At 39.6% G+C, this 20,634-nt stretch overlaps 1 protein-coding gene across 5 annotated transcripts in view; it reads left to right on the top strand.

Moving 5' to 3' along the window:
* The first annotated feature begins 1,580 nt into the window (after positions 1 to 1,580).
* Positions 1,581 to 20,634, top strand: part of ENTPD1 (ectonucleoside triphosphate diphosphohydrolase 1) — a 29,636-nt gene continuing 10,582 nt past the window's right edge. For 4 of the 5 annotated variants that reach the window (XR_013338874.1, XR_013338876.1, XR_013338872.1 and 1 more), the window contains exons 1-4: positions 1,581 to 1,727; positions 4,351 to 4,510; positions 5,222 to 5,461; positions 6,667 to 6,924. Coding sequence is in view for 1 of the 5 variants with exons in the window: in XM_077779457.1 (XP_077635583.1) it covers positions 1,639 to 1,727; positions 4,351 to 4,510; positions 5,222 to 5,461; positions 6,667 to 6,924 (747 nt within the window). In the remaining 4 variants the exon portion in view is untranslated. The remainder of the gene's footprint in view (positions 1,728 to 4,350; positions 4,511 to 5,221; positions 5,462 to 6,666; positions 6,925 to 20,634) is intronic. The other variant, XM_077779457.1, reaches the window with a different exon arrangement.

Here is a 20,634-nt window from a genome sequence, read left to right as displayed (position 1 = left end):
TTCCTAGTTAGTTTTCTTCTAAGGTCACAGAACAGGTTAGAGTTGTCCATGCCATTCCTTACACTTCATCCACGCAATACCCCAGCATGCACTGAATGTTATCACACTGCACCATCCTCTCTCTGACCTTTATCTCTCTTGGCCTTTTGATCAGGGACCCACTGTATATTTTTAGTCAGACAAGTAATCTAGCTCCCAGAAGACTGACTTTTACTTCGATGGCCTGTTGAGGTCCCCCAATTTTCAAAGTTTTCCAAGAAAGCAGTAGAGAGGAGATGTTTCCAAGAGAGCAAGTCATTTTACCCAGTAGCCTGATGTCCTCTGATGTTAGCCTCGTCCATTTTGAGACAAAACTTTAAGCACTTCTTAAAGCTCAAATCCCTCATTTTACTGGCTTCTAGTTAATTCACTGCCTTCTGTTTTTTTAAAGTGTTGTTAGTATTTTTTTTTTTTAATTTAGTAGCTATCTTTCTTCTGAGACTCATCCCATGAATGTCTGTCTTAACAAGTGCAGGGCTTTTCCTTTCTCAAAAGGGAGAATTCTCTAATCAAATATTTAGATTAAAGGTGAGTGGAAATCCACCNGCCTGTTTCAGAGTCTGTATCTCCCTCTCTCTCTGACCCTCCCCTGCTCATGCTCTCTCTCTCTCTCTCTCTCTCTCCTAGAAATAAATAAAAAATATTTAAAAAAATAATAAAAAAATAAAAAACCTGTGTAAGACATGGATAACATATCTGACCATTATCTTTAATTCACGTCTTCACTAAAAAGTGCTGACACTGTAGATGTTTATTTTATTTTTTTTTTATTATTTTTTTTTGTAGATGTTTATTTTAAAGTGAGCTGAAATTATTAAGCATAACTTCAAAAAGCTTAAGGAAACTTGACTCTAATCCTCTCCTTAGCAACAGTTAGTTTTGCTCTAAAACTGGAGAAACAGTTTCACTAGAGAGACAGGATTTCAGAGTGGAAAAAATCTCTGAGGAGACATGAGTTCTAAACCTGTTAATTCTAACAAAGGAAGAAACTCCACTTCAGAAACTTTAGGGGACTGGCCATGACACATAGCTAGTTAGTAGCAGTTCCTGTCTTTTCAGTAAAAGCGAGTGTAACTAATGCTTATTTTAATTTTTGTTCTACATGTCTTATTTCTCCTTTTAGGTCTTCTAGGAATTAGTGTTGTTAGTTACAACTTTATAGAAGAAACATCAAAAAGCAGCTCTCTAGGGTAGCTAGATCTATGAGAGATCCCCATCAAAATTTGAGAACCTATAAGGAAGGTTATGCAATTGAATGTGAAAATTGCACCATCCAGCGGCAAAATTATTGAACAGTGGACAGACCCAGCCGGAGGCCTGAAAATAGATCCTATCAAGGCCGTTTCAGAGAGTCGCCCTCTAAGTACACCAACTTAATATATCTTAATATATTACATCATATATAACTTAATATATCACATCAAGAAATTGTCTTCTTTGATTTTCTCAAAAGACACCAGTATTTTGCTCTAATATTGTCAAAGTGTGTCCCATACTTTTAAAAAAGATTGTCATCCGCTTCTACATCTTTCCTTAGGTCCCGGAATCTCAAGATATGCTCAAAGATTAAACGAAATAGATGCTTATCTGACTGAATGCATGGAAAGAGCCAGTCAAGTGATTCCACAGTCCCAGCACCAAGGGACGCCTGTTTACCTGGGAGCTACGGCAGGCATGAGGTTGCTCAGGTATAGCAGCATGTGGAGACAGATAGTGGCTGGGGGTTAGGCTTGGCATTGTGAAAGCCTCTGAAGTTATGGGATAGTGCCACACTTCCCTAGCACCCCAAATTTAGATATCCTAAATGGCCTCACTTCAGAAAGAAAACCTCAGGAAGTAAGTAAAACTCGTGTAATGGTGGGAATTTAAAGTAAGATTTAAAAAAAGTCCTCTTCCCTGTCTCCCCACAGAGAATTCAAGGGGGCAGGAGCACACAGAACTTCTGTCCTCTGGAATTTGAGGCTACCACTGTAGCTATCCAATATCTGGGAGGAGGAAGACCTGAGGAGACCACAAAGGTCCCAAGACACAAATAGTCACAACTAGCATGTCTTCATTGGTCACCACTTAGTACCTGTGTGCATTATTTTTGTTCGTTCATTCATTCATTCATTCATTCAGCATCTATTGACTGCCTACTCTGTCCTGGGACATGAAAGTAGGGGACTCAGCTCTCAAGGAGATCAGTTTTGATACAGTTTTTTTTTTAAATTGGAAAAATTACTTTATGAAGCCTTAAGAAGCACTGAGTATAATTAAATATAGTCCAGCATTAGATACAATTTAATTACAGTCCAATTCCTAATAATAATCCAATTCCAAAACAAAAGTTGTTACAGGTGAGGCCATGAAATTTCCTGACACTTGATTTTAATACGTTGCACTAATTTTCTAAAACAACTCAGAGGAACCAATATTTACAGTAGATGGAGTATTTATGAAAAATCTGGCATCGGGGTATATATATATGTGTGTGTGTGTATTATGTAGAACCCAAAATTTTATGAACTAGGAAACAAATGTAGATCTTAACAGCCATACTGGTATGCAAGGTTTAAGATTGGGATTTATAAATGCTTTTCAAAGCATGGGGTTTGGGGGGGAAAAAGCAGACATCTTGTTTTCAAAACCTGGAGTTTTTCTCAGGACTGAAGTCAAAATTGTAACTGCCACAGAAAAGGAAAAAAAGGGAAGCTTTTCTTGCTTTAATTGTTCATCTGCATCAGAAAGTCCAGTATCCCTGAGATAGGAACCACTGCAATAAGAAGGGAGTGAATAAGTTCTCCCAAAGGAAGATTGTTGCTTAATTATGCCTATTGCCCTGGTCATCAGGTGTAAACATTGCACTTCCCAAGCTAATGCTTTGCAGCACCAAGTTCTTCAACAGAGGGGTGTTCAGAGCTGCTATGGGAGCACATCTGGCCCTGCCCAGAACAGGAAGATGGAACACAGAAGCTGAATCATGAAGGACAAGTTGGAGGGTGCGGGAAGGGCACATTAAAGGCAGAGAAGACATCATGAATTCTATTACCTATGTTCCTCTGACATCTGTTATGTGGCAGATAATGTTCCAAGTGCTGGGGATATAGCAGTGAAGAGGACACAGTCCCTGCCTTCCTGAAGTTTGTGTTCTAATAGATGTGCAAATGTAGGGATGAGCAAGAAACCAGGGCATGTTCAAAGGACCATAAATAGTTCTGCATTGATAGAACATAGACTACATATAGTAAAATAATAATAATAACAATAATAGTGATGAAGCAACTTGTATTTGTTGAGCCCTTACTATGTTGTTAGCACTGCGCTTTAATTTAATCATCATAACTCTTTGAAGAGGTATTATTGGCTATTATTAGCCAGATAAGGAAGCTGTGGCATACACGTGCAGAGTAACTCACCCAAATTCACACACCTGGTAAGTAAGAGGACCAGGATTCTGAGTAGAACTCTCAACAGGCAGCTCATGAAGCACCTTGCAGACTACGCTGGGAGTTTGGTGTTCATCTAGGAGATAATGGGTAGCCGTGACAGGATGGTACACAGATGGTGACATTGGAAGAGAGGTGGATTGGGAGGGAGGATAACTGGGGATGAGGCATCCAGGGGGAGGGTATGAAGCTTCAGATGAGTGAGGAGAGGTTTCAGTGCTGGTTGGAAGACAGCATTCTCTGGCCTAGAGGCTCTCAATGTTGTGTAGCTTAGATCTCAGAAGCAGATGTATCCCATCTTCATTTTGACAACCCTGGAAGATTCCTTCTTTAGGTCTCATTGCCTCAGACAGACCCAAGAACTGAGATACAATGTGAATAAGATTTTTTCCCAGCCTGACCCCAATGGAGGTTTGGTATCTGTTCTAGGACATTTGCCACCTGGTGTCTACTACAGCCCTAATTAAAAACCTCAAGCAGAGCCTGACTCTGGAACTAGCTGGAAGCCACCAGCAATGGCTAATGTAGCATTCATCATCTATAGGTGTGGTGTTTAACCAATATCCAGCCATCACCGCCCCCCCCCAAATTAAAATTACTTTGATAATATCTTGGGGTCAGGGAGCAACAACAAAAATGGTATTTTAGGAAAAGCAGTCCATATAGGGACTGGAAGGATCTGGATTTCGAGAGGGGGGCCAAAAGACTAGTTCTGCCTCATCCACAAGGAGAGCTCCTCAGACAGCTCTGTGTGTGGATGTCTATCTCTGTTTTTTCCAGTGAGTTATGGTTCACTTCCTAGGAATGTTGCTGGAAGCTCTGACTGAAATGAGTACTTGTATTTGTTCAACAAAACTGATACACTCAGCTCTTCTTTGTGCAGAATGGAAAATGAACAGTTGGCAGACAAGGTCCTGGGTATGGTGATGAAGAGCCTAAGCAACTACCACTTTGACTTCCATGGTGCTAGAATCATCACTGGCCAAGAGGAAGGTGCCTATGGCTGGATTACTATCAACTATCTGCTGGGCAAATTCACTCAGGTGATTATTTCACAGCACCCACAGGAGGTGGCTCCCAGGAGGTCAGTGCCATTGCTATCACAGGCAGGATTTGGATCAGTAGCCAGAATGAATGATGGATGAATGGACAAAGTAATTTATCTCCACAATTTCAAGGGTCACCAACAGTATTCTGATGAATTTTTGCATAAGAACGTTTCCTCTTGGAGAATAAGTAAATCATACCTTCACCTTAGGGAGACAGAGAGGAAATAAAAAAGCTATCATTAAAAATAAAAATATCAAATATTTGCCTAGTGTTGTGTGTCTTGTGCTGTGCTAAGCACTTTCCATGTACTGTATGATTTCATCCTCAGAACGATATGAGGAATTCTCTCATTTTAGAGTCTCAAATTAAGGCCTAGAAAAGGTAATTATTCTGCCCCAGGTCACATGGCTAATGAACAATGAGTACAGACTTGAACTTGAGTCTTTTCAGCTCTCATTCCTTGTTCATAAACACTGGCTATGCCACTNTGACCTAAGCGAAAGTCGGACGCTTAACCGACTAAGCCACCCAGGAGCCCCGAGAAGTCCCTTAACTTGTTGTTGACCTGATCCAGACTCAGGAAACTTCAGTGACCTTTGTGTCACCTTATGTCCCATTTTCTTCACTTTAGGAAGTCCCTGAGTCTCTGTGTGAAACAGAGGTGTCCAGAGACTGCTACCACTGGTGACTGTATTCTCTTTCAGAAATTGAGTTGGCTCAACCTGAAGCCAAATGGGGGCAATTCTCAGGAAACCTACGGAGCTTTAGACCTTGGGGGAGCTTCTACACAAATCACTTTTGTGCCGGAAGACAAGGGGATTGAGTCTCCAAGCAACGCTCTGTATTTTCGCCTCTATGGCAAGGACTACAGTGTGTACACGCACAGCTTCTTATGCTACGGGAAGGATCAAGCGCTCAGGCAGAAACTGGCCAAGGACATTCAGGCAAGTATAACTGAATCCAGACCCACCCTCCTCACATCTGGGCCACCAGCCCCCACATCCTGTTGTCTCTTTCTACTTTAGTAATTGGTCTGAACTTGGTTGCTATACTTTCCAAACCTTTTCAAACAGGATATCTAACTACATCTGGTCGACCCCTGTGAATCGTCCCATCCAGACATCACCTCCTGTGTTTGTTTACTACGCTGTCTCCAAGGACACAATTCAAATCCTTTCTTGGCAAATAATTTCTCACCTCTGTGGACTTGACAGTGAAAACTGAATTCTAGAGTATTGTTGGGAGAGTGTGCAATTTATAAGCTCTTTCGCACTTTTTAGTCTCTATTTCCAACAAACTGCAAAAAAGTTAGCAACAGCCTGGAGAGAAGGAGGAAAACACTCAGGGAAAACATAGTTTATCCATCAACACTCTAAGTCTTTTCTCCAGACATTTTTTTGTCTTATAAAGACAAGAAAAGTTAAACATACTCAAATCATGTGACTACCAGGCACACCCTGACACATACAGCAAGGATGTCACATCCAGCTGTTCCTAGTCTCCACTGAAAGGACAATCAGTTCTTGCTCTCCTCCAAAGCTCTCACTCTGGTTCCCAAAAGTGACTCCCATTGGAATAGGGGCTCCCAAGTGACTGTCAATAGGGTGACTCCCATTGGAATAGGGACTACTGAGAGATACGTACTGAGCCCAAGACTCCACTAAGCCTTTTTTCATACAACCCCCTTTCTTCTCTTTAACATACGGAGTTGTGGGTTAAAAATCATTTTGATACTCCTGGCTTAAGTGCTCTAGGGCATTTTCAGCTCTTGGAGCTTCTAATTTTTTGCTTGAAAGTGGGGATGGGGTATGGTCAGACTCCTCCAGGAGAACTATCCCAGCTTGGACTTGTGAGAGCCTTGAGAGTTTTCCTTGTGAATCTTTCACTTGTATTAAGCACTAGGGGACATTCCAAAATAATGGCATTTCTTCCAACTTGAACTCTATTAGCTTTCTATGAATAGTGAAAGTTCATTTATATCCGATACCACTTCTGGTGCCTATTATACAAATCTGAAAAAGGCATGGCCGGGGCATATTGATGCCAATGCTAAGATCTTATAAAATTCCTACACACTAATGAAGGCAGAGTGATGCTTTTGCACCCAACGCATTTGCACATGATGTCTTCGTGTGATTTTTCCATTCAGGGTACAAACGGAATCCTCAAGGACCCATGCTTTCACCCTGGATACGAAACAGTAATGAATGTAAGTGAACTTTACAGTAGCCCCTGCACCAAGAGATTTGAGATGACTCTTCCATTCGATCAGTTTCAAATCCAGGGCACTGGAAACTATCAACAATGCCATCGAAGCATCCTTGAACTCTTCAACACCAGTTACTGCCCATACTCCCACTGTTCCTTCAATGGGATTTTCTTGCCACCACTTCATGGGGATTTTGGGGTAAGTTTGTAAAATAATAAGGTATATCGATTAGGATGATTTGGGTTGCAAGTTATAGAGTATGTGTCTACATGGTGTTTAAATAATTGGATTTATTTTTCTCTCATAATAAGCCTTAAGGTAGATAATTCAGGGTTAGTTCTTTGGTTTAACAATATTAGGACTTGGGATCAGCTTTCCTATTATCTTCTTGGCCTTTTTTGTGGTGCTAAGACGGCAGCTACTGCTTCATATCAAAACTAAATCAGGAAAGGAGGAAGTTTCTCTTGCATACATTTCTGTCCAATTTTGCAGAAGTGCCAACAAATGTCTTTTCAGATTCTATTGGCCAGAATTTGGTGAAATACACACTTCTAAACCCATCTGTGATCAAGGGGAATGGATTACCATGTTTGGTTTAGACTAATCATTGTTCACCCTTGGAAGTAGTCTTTCTTATACATATTGCATTCCTCTACATGGGTAAAATCAGGAATCTGTAAGCCAGAAGAAGGAGCTGGTGGTTGGGTATGCATATCCATTAGGATCTGCCAAAGGTGGCTTCATAAATGTCAGAAGGAGAGGTAGCAGTTAGATGTCTTGGCTAAAGGTTTTCCTCTATAAACTCAGGTAGAAACTCAGGAAATCCTAAGGAAATATTTTAGATCATCATTTACATTACATTTTGAACAGCTGGGGAACTAGTTGAATCCCAGCTCCAAATTCTCTTTTAATTATTCTAGAATAAGACAAAATATTTGAGCAGAGGTAGAAGGGGTGCTGGTTGAACTAGTTATAATTCAGATTTCACATTTTGGTCCCGGACTAAGAATCATTGTAATTATAGTTTAGTAATAGGTTGCAAAATTAGCTACCATCAATCAAGAGCCAATTATTAACTAAGTACTATATAGATATGATCTCATTAATTACTTTAATGTATCATTCATAGAAAAAAGGGCTTTAACTGCCTTCATACTCTTTCTCCCTTTTTCAGAAAACAGATCAGCATATGAGGAGAGAGGTTAAACTCTCCTATGGGACCCCAGCAGGAGACCATCACCCAAGGTCTCTTGGCTCAGCCCAATGTCACAGAAACAGCTCCCTGGATAGAGCACAGGCCGTATAGTAATAGTACCTGGTTTAAATTCTGGTTTTGCCACTTGTGACCTATATAAGCTCTTCACTCCTATGATCTCTGGGAAAACAATAATGGGTGGTACCATGGATCTAGGCTTACCTTAACCATGGCCCAGACCACAATTCCTCTTCCCCTCAAGGTTCCTGAGGGAAATAATATGCGAGAACAATGCCTGGAAGAGTAATACTTAGTGATTAGTTAGCTCCAAACCTAAATTCACTATAAATTAAACCTCACCTGGATGCCTTATAGCTGAGCTGGCACTGGCAGCCGTATTGGACTTTCTTGAGCCAATGCTCTTCCTTGCCTTGGATCTAACTGCTGGAAGATAAAAGAGGGGGACACAAAAAGGAGGAAGGCAGCTAGGGGTGCTGGGGACAGCCAAGGGCCCTTTCCATTTCAGTCACTGATAGGAGGTAGATCTGGAGGAAAAGAAATGCACTATTGTATACTGATTTTTTTAACTTTTCTAAAAGCTTCACCTCCAGGGAAACATAGCCCAATTCTTGTCTTCAAGCTTGAGCAAACCCTTTCTACTTCGGGGGTGGTGGTGGTGGAATTTCTTGCGATTTCTGAAACCTACATAGGGAGACGTGGAGCTGAAGGGGTAGAGTTCCCCTTGGATGCCTTTTTCTTTGGTCTCTTAGTCCCTCACTGAAATTGTTCTCCTCACAGCCTTCTGAACCTCTCCTTGGTGCTCTCCTTAGATTAGCTCATTGCTTCCCTCTGAATAAGATACTTTTTCTCTGAATATAGCCCTTAGGGTCAGCACTGTACCTCTACCTATTCCTGCTTTGGCAGTTTCTGTTACGGAACTTTTTTCTCTCTGTAATTTCTCCCTAAAGCCTAAAGATTTTTTTTTTTTTTGGTCTGTTTCCTCATTTATAAAATGGGGAAAGAAATACCTGTTTCCTTGCTAGTTGTGTGTGATAAGCCAGACAAGCGGTGGTGGACTGGTAAATGTCTAACAACCAGCAATCTGGGGATGGAGGGGCTGATTTGTGGCATCTGCCAGTTTACATGGTAGAAGTACTCCTCCCATGGCCTATTTTAATCAACATAATATCAACTGGCTCGCAAAACTCTTGAAATTTTAACAATTAGCTCTTGTGAGTGGGTAAGAGTCACCTCCAGCATATCACCACCAGTAGCAGAAAGCTAACATACCTTAGCACTAGCCTGGCCCTTAGTAAAGTTAGCCCTTTCTCCTAATGGTCCTCACTCCAGGCTGTTATACCTGCAGAAGTTCCCACTGCTAAGTTCTTCATTTGGAAGCATAACTATTTACAGCACAAAAATCCAATTGCCTTCCAATTATTTCCAGGATCAATTAGCCTGGGTATTTTCAAGCCACAGAGAATTTGCAGGGAGGGAATGTTTGCCACGACTGGATTCAGCACTGGTGATTTAATTCTTTCTCTGTAAATGGGGTATTAAAAAACTGTTGATGTTTTTCTCAGTTTAACCACATTGGTTGCTACACAGAAACCAATTTGTAGGCAAATTAGAAACACCAAAAAGGAAGAGGGAACATCTGTAGAGAATTATTTATGAGGTAACTTAGGAAATTTTTTAAAAGATCACATTGTATCATTTATATAAACAAGAAAGAATGTTAAAACGAATTCAAGAGGGAACAAGAATTAAAGGACATTAAAAACTTGTTTCCATATGTAAGCATATACTTGTGTGTGTATGTGCATGTGTGTGTGTGTGTGTGTGTGTGTGTGTGTGTGTGTGTGTGTGTATTTGGCTCTGAGCTTCGGAGTAGCCAAGGGGAAAAATAAGACATAGTAAGATACATAGTTTTCATTATACCCAGCATACCAGGTCCAAGGGCAAAGCAGAGCTATTCCAAAATTGATTCCCAAGGATATTTTATAAAGGAGATTTTATTAGACCATGNTCTCAGTGTGGTTTTGATTTGTATTTCCCTGATGAGGAGGGATGCTGAGCATTGTTTCAAGTGTCTGTTGGCCATCTGGATATCGTCTTTGGAGAAGTGTATTAGACCATGTCTTTGACCATATTTTCTAAAATTGCAATTTCTCACAGCAACTATAACCTAGAGGCATAATATTGAAAAACCAACTGAGGGGCACCTGGGTGGCTCAGTCGGTTAAGCGTCCGACTTTGGCTCAGGTCATGATCTCACGGTTCGTGGGTTCAAGTCCCGTGTCAGGCTTTGTGCTGACAGCTAGCTTAGAGCCTGGAGTTTGTTTCAGATTCTGTGTTTCCCTCTCTCTCTGACCTTCCCCTGCTCACGCTGTCTCTCTCTCTCTCAGAAATAAATAAAACATTTTAAAAAAGCCAACTCAGTTATAGCAATTCTATAATGGACAGAGGCAGTATAGGTCTTTGATAGATACTCAGCTTGATAGAAGGAAAGAATTCAGAGTGGCTGGAAAATGGGGAGACATATATCTTTCAAGCCATCTTCCATAAATATCAATGATCTAAGCTGGTAACTGGAAGATGGGGAGCTGACCTTTTGAGACTATCTGTTCTCTAAAGATGGCCTAGAGTGTTACTATTCTCAGTTGCTGCTCAATATGGGCCCACAGGTTATAGTTACCAATCCAGTAAAGGTTTATAAAGTAAGGCTAATTCCTAATATGGAGATTAAGAGGCTGATCACAGATTATGACCTCAGTAGTATAGGCCATCCCCTTAGTACCTAATTGCAAGGTCAGGAATTCCTAGAACTAAGTCAGCATTTCCCTTAACAATTGCCTTTAGGTCCATTCTGGCAACAGAACATCTTGATGTATGGGGTCTCTAAAGTCATACCCCAAGAACAGAAACAGAATGATTTTTTTTCTTCAAGACTTTTAAAGAGTCATCTACCACAGCCATAGGAAGAAACTTGGTGATGTATCCCTTGAACCACCTGATTCTGAGCAGTGTATCCTTGTGAGGTATTAAAAGAAGAAGGTGATTTTAGTCATTCAATATAATTAAAAATAAGAAGCATTCTTATTAAGAAGCATAGATTAAAAATAGAAGCATTCTTTTGTAAAAATTGTTTAGTGTTTTTGAGAGACAGAGAGAGGCAGCATGCGAGTGGGGGAAGGGGAGAGAGAGAGTGGGAGATACAGAATCAGAAGCAGGCTTCAGGCTCCAACCTGCCAGCACAGAGCCTGACTGGGGGCTCGAACTCACGAACCATGAGATCATGACCTGAGCTGAAGTTGGACGCTCAACTGACTGAGCCACCCCAGTGCTCCCAAAATAGAAGCATGCTGAGTAGGGTTAAGATTCCTTTTTAATTACATAATATAAATAAATAAAGGAAAAAATATTCATCCTAAACATCATCATTCCATCCCATCTCATCAGCACTTAGTTTTTGTGAGTTCAATTCCAATGCATGTTGGTATAAATAGTATTATACCCTAGGAGAGACCTTTCCAAGGGATGTAAGAGGCCAGCTTAGATATTAAACTCAATTGAGTGGGTTTCTGAAGAGCATATACAGACAGGAAAACTATCAGGTAGGCCTTGATACATGGAAGACTTTTAGAAAGATTGAGAGATAGATAAAATGAAAAAATAAACATGAATTTGCATATAAATGTACTGGTCCCTGAGCAGAAGATGACCTTATTCTGGAGCACAATAGTCCAGGAAAGAAAGATGAGTAAGCATATTCCCCAGCTCAGATAGCAAGCAGGATTTGCCCGTGATTCTAAGACTTGATCTCTGCTGTGGCTACAGAGAAATAGTAATTTCTATAGTCTATTTCTATATGGAATATAAAAATAACATTATTATCTGAAAATTTAAAAGAATATGTAAACGGGATGACTTCATCAGGATGCAGGAGACGGAAGGGGAAGGACCCAGAAAGGGAAGCCGGTCAAACATCTAGAGGCAAGATGAAGAGCTAAGACAGGTGTTTATCATAATCATTCATAAACAGATTCTGACAGTCACAGTCAGGTGCATGTTAGTTAACAAGGCTTTTCTTCCTTAAGGAATATCAAAACCAGCCTGTGGATCAGGTCCAGCCGGGACACCTAAACTATGAGCAGTTTGCTGAAGGCGTCCTGCAGGGATAAAACATTAAGAAAGCTAACTCTTTATCTTTCCAGTTCCTGTGCATGTAGATGTGGCTGAGGAGATTAGGGCTGAGAGAGTTTAAAATATTACTGCAAATTTGATTCAGGTATTTGCAATAGAGGGCATATTTGTATTTATTTTCTATTCCTTATATAATGGCATTATTTCATGGTTGCCTATTGCTTACTTAATTCTATTTTAAGAGAGGACTCTGAATCATAACCTGCATAGTCAAGTCAACAGCTGGAAGCAAAATATCAAGGTTGTCTAGACCAGCCATTCTTGTGTGTGTGTGTGTGTGTGTGTGTGTGTGTTAATATATACATAATAGAAAATTAGCATTTTAACTACTTTCAAGAGTACAGTTCTGTGGAATTAAGTACATTTACATTGTACATTCATCACCATCCTCTACCTCTAAAACTTTTTGTCTTCCCAAACGGAAACTCCACTCATTAAACAAAACACTAATTCCCTACTCTTCTTTCCCCTCAGCTCCCGAAAATCATCATTCTACTTTCAGTTACTATGAATTTGACTATTCCAGGTACCTCGTATAAGTGGAATCGTATATTTGTCTTTATGTGACTGGTTTATTTCACTTAGCTTAATGTCTTCAATAGGCCCATCATTCTTAACTCTTCAGAGGATCACACGGCTCTTTGGAGAATGTGTTGAAAGCTAAGGATACTCTAAGCAGAAAAATGGATGCTGAAATTCCCTGAGATGAACCTTTGAGCCACATGTTAAGAGCTCTTAATCTAGAACAAAAGGTACATAGAAACCAGAGATTAGAGTAGAACCATGAGCCCAAGCAGGGGAGTGGCTTGGATTGAATGCCACACAAATGTTAGAGATGAGTCTGTTTAGATAGATGGGAAGCAAATGCAGACACATGTGCAGAGACAGATGAGTCTGCCTCTAAAATGCTTCCTGCCAGGACAGAGCAAACCCAAAGCTAGTGACAGAAGCAGGTTTGCCACACTAGACAAGCAGGTTCACACGTTTAGCCAGGTGAGAACAGGAGGGTAGGGGAACATGTCAAGTGGTCAGTTTGGGGCAGAATCTTGAGACTAAACTGTAATATTTTGTGACTACAAATGCTTCATTTAATCTTTAGTCCAAAGTACTATCAATATGTTTTTCATTGGATCTTTGGGAAATAATTTGACAAGCCCTCTTCATTCCTTTATGGACAAATTTGGACTTGGATTAATTTTCTGGAATTGTTTCCCTGGAAACGTGATAAAGATGGGAGTGTCAGTTATATTACTAGGCAAGAGTTCTTATGAAAAATATGACCCCTGAAATAAATTGCATCTGGATGGGAAGAAATAGAAAATGAACAACACCTACTCTATGGGCTTCTCTAATCTGAATAAAGGCTATGTATATGTGGAGTATGTAACAAAAGGCTTTATTTTTATAGCACTTATTAATTGTCCATTATACCATCTGTTACTTGTTTGAGTTGCGCTGTCTTCTACTAGAGGGCAGGGATTTTTCATCTATTTCCATCATTGCTTGGAACATAGTTGTTTTTCAGTAAATAGTTGTTGAATGAATGAATGGATGAATGAATGAATGATACGCAGCCAAAAGTCAAGGAAGAGGTGGAATGAAAAAAAAATGACTATAGAATTTGCCAATTAGGAGTGATTTTAATGAGCATAGTCTCAGAAGCCATGTCAAAGTACATAGAAAGCTCCCTGTGAGATGCTACAAAGTTGGGGGAGAAGGGAGGACGGCTGGTATTTGATATCACAAAAACAAGAAGAAACTGAGAGAAGACAGACACTTCACTGAAAGCAGCTAAATTAAATTGAAGAGGAATGCATGTATTGCATTTCTGCGTAGATTAAAAGTTGCACAAAATTTGGCTGGCTGGAATGGACATGGTCTTTATAGGCTGACATGTTGGTCTCCCCCACTATGTCCTGAGGCCCTGGAAGGCAGGGATAGTGTACTTTTCATCTTTTCATTTCTAGGCCTGCCAGAATGCCTGGAATATTGTAGATATCAGTAAAAGCACTTCAGTATTTAGAATGTTCTAGGGAGATGACCAGCATGCACAGAATGGAGGTGGAAAAGAATGTAGCATGCTCAGAGACCTACAAGTACTTCAATGTGTTTCCACATGGGGAGGCAGGAGACTTGCCTCTGGTATTCTAGAAATTTTAGCCTCAGCCTTAAAGATCATTGTTTTTATCATTAGATGACTTTGTTTGAACTTTATGATCTATAAACACAGATGTCTATAGTACAGGAAAATGGTGGTAATTTAAAGAAAATTAAAAATGAAGATATGGTTCAGGGGTTTGGAAAGAAATAATTCCAGGCTTTGGAGGAAATGAATAAGATTGTTTGAGGGACTCAGGGGCGCCTGGGTGGCTTAGTCGGTTAAGCGTCCGACTTTCGCTTAGGTCATGATCTCACGGTTCGTGGGTTCGAGCCCCGCGTCGGGCTCTGTGCTGACTGCCAGCTCAGAGCCTGGAGCCTGTTTCAGTCTGTGACTCCCTCTCTCTCTGACCCTCCCCTGCTCTCTCTCTCTCTCTCTCCCCTAGAAATAAATAAAACATTAAAAAATTAAAAAAAAAAAAAGATTGTTTGAGGGACTCAATAAAGAACCATTAGTGGGACTCATAGAAAATAGAGTGTATTTTAAGCTTTTGGGAAAAATTATCTCCTACAGTTATAAAGTGATACGGTCTTTTTGAAATAAGATCTCATGAGATATGTATAGATATTTTAAAAAATTTAGGTCTTACTTACTTGCAGTAAAGTGTGTACATTCTAAGGCCACAATCTGATAGTTTTTAAATTTTAAGGACTTATACCTGTGAGTCCATCATCTAGGTGAAGATATAGAACATTCCCAGCATCCTAAAAGGTTCCATTATCCACTCCCAGTTGCTACGTTCCCTCTAAATATGCCCACTAGTCTGACTTCTATCAGCATAGATTAGTGTTGCCAATTCTTGGAATCATAGTGTGTATTCTTTTTCGTCTGACTTCTTTCACTCAGTATTGTCTGAGATTTATCTATGTTATTGCATGTAACAGTAGTTCATTCTTTCATTGCAATGTAGTATTCCTTTGCATGAATACATTAAAACTGGCCTGGGTGGCTCAGTCAGTTAAGCATCTGACTTCAGCTCAGGTCATGATCTCATGGTTCTTGAGCTCAAGCCCTGAATTGGGCTCCCTGTTGTCAGTTCAGAGCCTGCTTTAGATCCTCTGTCTCTTCATCTCTCTGCCCCTCCCCTGCTCACTGTCTCTCTCAAAAAATAAATAAATATTTTTTAAAAAATACACTAACATTTGTCTATCCATTCTATAGTTAATGGACATTTAAGTTGTTTCCAGCTTAGGGATATTACGTACTGCTTTATAAACACTCTTTTAGTGCATATTTCTACTCACAAAATATGTTTACCTTCTGACCAAACATTTTGCTCCAAGGAAATTCTCTCAAGACAAAGGTTCAAAGAAGCAAGTACACAGAGCATTATTTATAATAGTGAAATATTAGAAAGCCTAAATATTCATGAATGGGAGATTAAGTAAATTATGCTATGCCTATACATAGTAACCTTTTACAGTCATTTAAATGGATAAGGTAAAATCTACAGGGAAATTTGCCCATGATGTATTATTATCAATTGGAATGAATTAGGATTATAAAACAATGTGTCTAGTATGATAACATTTAGGTAAAATATATACATATATTTTAATATTTTACATATATATTTGCTGCAGGGATTGAGCAGCAAAATTGTTAAAAGTGTTTTTCTCTAGGGAATGGTTAGATGAAGGGGAAACTTTTATTTTTAACTTGTAATAATTAAATCCTATACAACAAATATGTGTTAGCTCTGAATAAGAATTTTTAAGACATATGTATTTTGAAGGGAAAGAAATGAAAAGGGAAACTTTTATATATTGAAAAATAAGTAAGAGCAGGATTCTGCGATGCTAAAGGGAGGCTTCTGCAGTTCAGGGGACAAGAGTCTATGGCATGCAGAACTGTGAGGGTAGGCGGTGGCAGAGACCAGGAGTTCCTGCTGACAAATTATGTATCCCACTGAAGACTCAATATTTTGCATTATCTGCCTACAGAAATTTTGTTTGTTAATGTTTTTAACACTAATTTTTATTTATTTAAAAAGCAAATGTCACACCTTAGCAAAAGCAAGACAATGATTAGGTGCTTAACTCATTAAGCCTTTTGCTGACAGAATGAGCTCTAGGGGTAATTTTGGGAAGTCTTTCAAAATTTAAGACATGCTCATTATAAAAAAATCAAAGTACACAAAAAGTTTAAAGATCCAACTATATGTTCCACAAGAAACTCACTTTAGATTTAGGAAACTCACATAGGCCAAAAGTGAAGTGATGGAAAAAGATGCTCCATGCAAGTGCCAACCAAACGAAAGCAAGGGTGGCCATGCTTAATCAGACAAAAAAGTCAAAAATGATCACAAGAGTCCAAGAAGGGTATTATATAATGATAAAGGGCCAATTCACCAGGAAGATACATTAATTATAAGTCTGTATATACCCTAAATAGAGCACCTGAATCTTTAAAGCAAACATTGATAGAACTGATGGGAGGAGGAATTGCAATACTATAATTGTAGGAGAGTGCATAGGTGGGGTAGAGGGGCAGAAGGAGAGAGAGAATCTCAAGCAGGCTCCATATTCAGCATGGAACCCTATATGGGGCTTGGTCCCACGACCATGGGATCGTGACCTGAGCCAAAATCAAGAGTTGGATGCTCAACTGACTGGGCCACCCAGGCAACCCAGTGCCTTGCTTTCAGTAACAGATAGAGCAATAGCAACTTGAACAACTCCATAGACCAATAGACCTAACAGCCAAATACAAAACATTCCATCCAAGGGCAGCAGAATATATATTTTTCTCAAGTGCACGTGGAACATTCTCTAAGATAGATCACATCTTAAGTCACAAAATAGGTCTCAATGAATTTAAGAAGCCTTTCTTTCTTTTTCTTTCTTTCTTTCTTTCTTTCTTTCTTTCTTTCTTTCTTTCTTTCTTTCTTCTCTCTCTCTCTTTCTTTTCTTAATACCATTTGTTTATTTTGGAGAGACAGAAAGAGCGCACAAGCAGGGGAGGGGAGAGAGAGAGGGAGACACAGAATCCAAAGCAGGCTCCAGGCTCTGAGCTGTCAGCACAGAGCCCAATGCGGGGCTTGAACCCACATGACCTGAGATCATGACCTGAGCTGAAGTTGGACACTTAACCAACTGAACCACCCAGGTGCCTCACCAGGTATCTTTTCCAACCACAGTGGAATAAAACAAGAAATCAATAGCATAGGGACACTAGAAAATTCACAAGTATGTGGAAATTAAATAACACACTTTTGAACAATCAAAATCCTCAACAAAACACTAGTAAACTGAATTCAGCAGTACATGAAAGGATCGTATACTATGACTAAATGGGATTTATCCCTGGGATGCAATGATGGTTCCACATACAAAAATCAACTAGAGTGGCATGCCATATCAACAGAATGAAGGATGAAAACCACATGATCATCTTAATAGATGCAGAAAAAGCATTTGAGAAAATTTAACACTCATATATGATAAAAACTTTCAACAAAATAGAAATAGAAGTTATGTCAACACAATAAAAGACATATATGAAAAATACACGGTGTAGAATCATACTCAATGGTGAGAACTGTAAGCTTTTCCTTTGAGATCAGGAACCAGGCAAGGATGCCCACTCTCACCACTTCTACTCAACATAGTATTGGAAGAACCCACCAGAGCAATCAGGCAAGAAGAAATAAAAACATCCATATCAGAAAGAAGTAAAATAGTCTCTGTTTGCAGATGACAAGATCTTACATAAAGAAAACCCTAAAGTCTACACAGCAAAAGAAACCTGTTAGGCCTGTAAATACAGAGAACAAACTGGTGGTTGCCAGAGGGGTGAAGTGAAGGAATGGGTAAAATGGGTGAAGGGGAGTGGGAGATACAGGCTTCTAGTTCTGGAATGAGTAAGTCACAGGGATAAAAAGTACAGCATAAAGAATATAGTCAATGGTATCATAATAGTGTTGTAGGGTGATAGATGATAGCTGCTTATGGCTAGCATAGCATAAAATATAGACATGTCGAATCACTATGGTGTATACCTGAAACTAATGTAAAATTGAATGTCAACTATACTTCACTTTAAAAGAAAAATAAGAGGGGCACCTGGGTGGCTCAGTCTGTGAAGCATCAAACTCTTGGTTTCGGTGCAAATCATGAACTCACAGTTCATGGGTTTAAGCCCTGCATCAGGCTCTGCACTGGAAGCACACAGCCTACTTGGATTCTCCCTCTCTCTCTGCCCCTTCTCTCTCTCTCTCTCTCTCTCTCAAAATAATAAAGTTTAAAAAATGAATCCTTAAAAAATAAATAAATAAAATAAAAATTAAAAACCTGTTAGAATAAATGAATGTAGTAAAGTTGAAGGATACAAAATCAACATTAAAAATCAGTTGCAATTCTATACATTAACAAAGAACTATCTAGAAAGGAAATTAGGAAAACAATCCCATTTACAATAACATCAAAAGGAATAAAATACTTAGTAATAAACTTAACTAAGGAGGAGAAAAAAGACTTGTACACTTAAAACTACAAAATACTGATGAAAGAAATTAAAGACACAAATGGAAAGACATCCCATGTGTTCAGTAAATAGAATGGTCATTGCCAGGGGCTAAGGAGAGGAGGAATGGGGACTGCTAATTAATAGATATAGAGTTTCAATTATGCAAGATGATTAAGCTCTAGAGCTCTGTTGTACAAATTGTTCTTAGAGTTAACAATCCTATATTGTATATATAAACATTTGTTAACGGGGTAGATCTCATGTTAAATGTTCTTATACAACAAAAACAAAAATTTTTAAAGAAAAACCTAAAAAAGCCTCCTCTTCCTCCTGCCCCACGATCAATTCACTAGAGAAGAATACTCTGAATAGTTTTAGTTAATAGTGGGGAACCTTTCCAGACATTAGCTATGCATATCATAGCTATCCGGTTTCTGGATTTATCCAGTTTCTGAATCAACAGAGATCCACCAAGTGTCTCTTCCATTCTAGGCAGTGCTCTAGGAATTAGAGAGAGACAGAGAGAGAGAGAGCAGTTTTCTGCCACTTGCACATTCACAGAGCTCTTCGCCTGTGCCAAGTGCCATGCTAGGGCAGCAGATTCAGCTGAGAACAAGGCAGATGTGGTCCCTGCCATCGCAGAGCTGGCATTCTAGAGGGCGGGCAGACAAAAGACCAGAGGCACAAACAAAAGTAAATTAGACTGTGGCAACCACAGAAAGAAAGAACGAAAATCCTATGAAAGGGAATAATATTAGTCCCGGTGGATTAGAAAAGCTGTCTGAGGAGGAGACATGGAAGTGAAGGGAATTCCAGGAGAGGGAACGGCAAGTGTGCAGCCCCAGGGGAGGAAAAGTTTGGCAGTGACTGAAGGCCTGGGGTGTAGTGCATACAAGGTAGACAGGTGGGAAGGGTTAGAACATACTTGGCTTTGGGAGACAGAGTAGAGTTTGGACTTTATTCTAAGTATAATTAGGTGTCATTGAAGGCTTTAATAGAGGAGTAATCTGATCAAATTTGTTTTTAAGTGGCCACTGGAATTGCTAGGTTAGTAGAGTGGGAGTACCAAAGTTCAACTGAAGGGCTAGAAAAAGTAATAGAAAGTAAAGACCTGGAACTCAGTATATAGAAAACTCTTCCAAGCACTTATTCTGTGAAGGTGTAAAGTTAAAAAAAAAAAAAAATCCTGTGACTACCATGTATAGGGTGGATTGGAATAGGACTAGAGAAAGGAAACATGGAGACAAAATGTGAGGCCATTGTGGTGTCTACCCAAGAGGTGATGGTGTTTGGATTAAGATGGTAGATATAGGACCATACCAACATCTGTTCTGCAGTTGGCATACAATAAAAAGCTTTCTGCTCAGGGCACCTGGGTGGCGTCAGTTGGTTAGGTGTCTGACTCTTGGTTTTGGCTCAGGTCATGATCTCAGTTTGTGAATTCAAGCCCCACATCAGGCTCTGTGCTGACAGTGCAGAGCCTGCATGGGATTCCCTCTCTCCTTCTCTGTCTGCCCTTCCCCTGCTTGCTTGCTCTCTCTGTCTCCCAAAATAAATAAATAAACTTGAAAAAGCTTTTTGCTCTCCTCCGGTTATTAAGTAGACTCTGACTCTGCCCAGCATATAGAGCTCAGGGTACTTATTGAATAAACAAATGATATACTCCTACGATGTCCTGAATGATTTCCCCTAAAAACTGGCACCATTTAGGGCAGAAGAGAGAAAAAGCACTAGAGTTGGTATTTGAATTATCTCATGTAACAAATTCTGTTCAATTATTTTCTCCTCTTTAAATCCATGCTACATTAAATGGGGGAAAATGCCTAATAACAGTTGTATGTATATGTTAGATAATTATATAATATAACATAATAATATATAT

The sequence above is a fragment of the Crocuta crocuta genome, unplaced genomic scaffold (assembly GCF_008692635.1).
Source record: "Crocuta crocuta isolate KB4526 unplaced genomic scaffold, BGI_CrCroc_1.0 scaffold170, whole genome shotgun sequence".
Lineage (NCBI taxonomy): Eukaryota > Metazoa > Chordata > Mammalia > Carnivora > Hyaenidae > Crocuta > Crocuta crocuta.
Note: the sequence above shows the minus strand (reverse complement) of the source record. Positions and strands in the feature narration are given on the sequence as shown.